The following is a 2,940-nucleotide window of genomic DNA, read 5'->3' on the forward strand; positions in this document are numbered from 1 at the left end:
TATAAGACCGAGAAGAGGCGGTTCACTTATCTCAGCAAACAAGCACAACCCTAGATCCAACAGCTGACATTCACGATCCACACTGAGATGCCATGTGATGACCATCGGTGCAACCAGATAAACCATAAGTTGGTTCCGGGTTTGAGCCAACATAATAAAAATCTGGGCTGACTGAATTAATCACCGCAGCCAGGCCCAATAATTAAATCATAGACTCAATCAAATAGGTTCATGTATCGACACTCCAGAATTCAATACCGACAATACATAATTGCTGCCGTACAAACATTTTGCTTTTTTAGCATGAATATCGCACAATGAGTGGTCAATTTTCGACCTTGGGAGATAAGATATTCCGCCGCATGTGAAATGTCTGAATTTCAAGATTTAAATCAAAATAATACTATTTTCATTTCAATAATACTAGTAATGTAAACATGCGTGTATACTCATTCAATAATCACTTGTCCTACTCTACATATCTCTCTCCTACGTTAAAATAAAATTGATACGCCTCTACATACATTGATACATATACACCAAACCAAACCATGTGCCTTCTCATTCATACTCCTATATACTCCCTCCGTCCTAATAAATATGAAACATTTGGTTTCCGGCACATGATTTTATGCAGTGTTGTTTTGTGAGTTAATGAAGAGAGAGTAAAGTAAGAGAGAGGGAAAAGTAGAGAGAGTGATGTTTCTATTTTAGGAAATGTTTCATTTTTAGTGGGACAACCTGAAAAGGAAAACGTTGCATTTCTAATGGGACAGATGGAGTATATATTAGTACAACGTTGTAGTAATGAATTAAGAGAAAAAAAAGGCAAGCAACATGAGGAGCCTCTCTCTCCTCCTCATCCTCTCTCTCATAGCCATCCTATCCCAACCCACATTCTCCAAATCAGTTCGATGCCACCCTCAAGACAAGAAAGTCCTCCTCAAAATCAAACAACACTTCAACAACGCCTACACCTTCGCCTCATGGAACCCCGACATCGACTGCTGCACTTGGTACTTATACATTCATTTCAGTTAATTTTCACGCCGATATGAGATATTGTTATATTTATTTTTATTTGGCAACAGGTACATTGCCAAGTGTGACCGTGTAACCAACCGCATCACCAAATTCATCCTGAAAACCGCGGACGACGTCGTGGGCCCCATCCCGGACGCCATGGGCGACCTCCCCCACCTCGAGTACCTAACCTTCCACAAACTCCCCAACCTCATCGGCACCATCCCACCCGCCATCACGAAGCTAACCAACCTCAAAGACCTCACCATCACCTGGACCAACGTCTCCGGCCCCATCCCGCCCTTCCTCAGTCAGCTCAACAACCTCACCGGCCTCTCCCTATCCTTCAACAACCTCACCGGCTCGATCCCACCCTCCCTGGTCCAGCTCAGGCTCCTGGGGAGCCTGTTCCTGGACAGAAACAGGCTCACTGGGAGCATCCCAGAAGCGCTCGGGGATATCCCAGCGAGCCTGACGTACATTGACCTGTCACACAACCAGCTCTCGGGAGAAATCCCGAAAGGCTGGAGTGGCTTCAACTTCGAGAGTGTCCAGCTGGAGCGGAACAGGCTCGAAGGGGACGCTTCGGGCCTGTTCGGGAAGAGTAAGAGCATATGGAGGGTTGACCTGTCGAGGAATGTGTTTGCGTTTGATCTGACCAAAATGGAGATTCCCGACAGCTTGAGGTACTTGGACATGAACCATAATAAGATCTTCGGGTCGTTGCCGGCGGGGTTCGCGCCGCTGTCGTCGTTGAATGTGAGCTATAACCGGCTTTGCGGCCGAATTCCGACGGGAGGGGTATTTCAGGAAATGGAATATTCGTCGTTTTTTCACAATAAGTGTTTGTGTGGGCCACCCTTGCCCGACTGCAAATGAGAGAGTTGTAATCTTTGTAATGTATGCGTTTGATCTGACCTTGCCAGATTGCAAATGATTGTTGTAATGTTTATATTCCATATATGGAATAATGAATAAAATTTTATTCCCAAATGTTACTGTTTCTATAACATAGAAACGTGTTTTAATTAATAATAATAATAATAATAATAATAATAATAATAATAATAATAATAATAATAATAATAATAATAATAATAATAATAAAAGATACATAGTGCCATTAACTAAGCATTAATTACCGAATTAGATTAGTATGGTTAATATATAAATCAAATTTAGTAAATGCAATTTTTGGGGCGCGCATAAATGGAAGCGCGTACAAGATAACCACAGACGTAAAATTACTGTTGAAATAAATTACTCTAGTAGGAGTACATAAATAATTGGTGGATATAGGCTATGATTGATTTTTAAATTAGAACATTGTTCTTTTATACGTACATAAACTAAATGCAGTAATACTCCATCAATAGGTGTCATAGACTCATAAGACTTACCATAAATTATTAATATTGTATATTTTATTCTATTTTCAGTAACTATTTTTACATAACATTTTGCAGAAAATTGTTATAGCAACCAATACAGCTGTATAATGAAATGACACATAAGAATAAGCGACGACACTGTATTTTCTTTGAATTCGCCATTGCCTTTCTCATAGTAGAAAAACTGTGATTTGAAGTGATAAACCGGAGGGTATGTGTCAAAATTTAGCCATGTAATTTTGTTTAGAAAATTTATCATAATCAACACTTATCTTTAAATTATTTCTCAAAAATGGGAAGGAAGAAAATCATTTTGTGATTCTGCCAGTGAGGCAGATGAACACTTATCCTTAAATTATTTCACAAAAATTGAAAGGGAGAAATTGGAACTTGAAAAATGGACTATTTGTACTGTATTATTGAGCTGCTGTTGTTGTAAAAGAAAATTACCAATTGATTGAAACACAAGCAAATATTTGCAAAAAGAATGTGGAATTTTATATTGAAATGTGCGCCAGGGATATTG

The 2,940-nt window shown here is 39.3% G+C and overlaps 1 protein-coding gene across 1 annotated transcript; it reads left to right on the forward strand.

The window, feature by feature from the left end:
- Nucleotides 1–807: 807 nt before the first annotated feature.
- Nucleotides 808–2,016, forward strand: LOC125192492 (polygalacturonase inhibitor-like). Its single transcript, XM_048090084.2, has 2 exons — nt 808–1,016; nt 1,092–2,016. Exons 1-2 carry the CDS (start codon nt 838–840, stop codon nt 1,900–1,902), a joined length of 990 nt encoding a protein of 329 aa, XP_047946041.1. The 5' UTR covers nt 808–837; the 3' UTR covers nt 1,903–2,016.
- The last annotated feature ends 924 nt before the right edge of the window (nt 2,017–2,940 follow it).

The sequence above is a fragment of the Salvia hispanica genome, chromosome 4, assembly GCF_029641045.1.
Source record: "Salvia hispanica isolate PSC_SH4W2 chromosome 4, Shi_PSC_v1, whole genome shotgun sequence".
NCBI lineage: Eukaryota > Viridiplantae > Streptophyta > Magnoliopsida > Lamiales > Lamiaceae > Salvia > Salvia hispanica.

Coding starts and splice junctions, on each gene's coding strand:
- LOC125192492 (XM_048090084.2), top strand. CDS start 838: ATGAGGAGCCTCTCTCTCCTCCTCATCCTCTCTCTCATAGCCATCCTA. Junction 1,017..1,091: donor GACATCGACTGCTGCACTTG/GTACTTATACAT, acceptor ATTTGGCAACAG/GTACATTGCCAAGTGTGACC.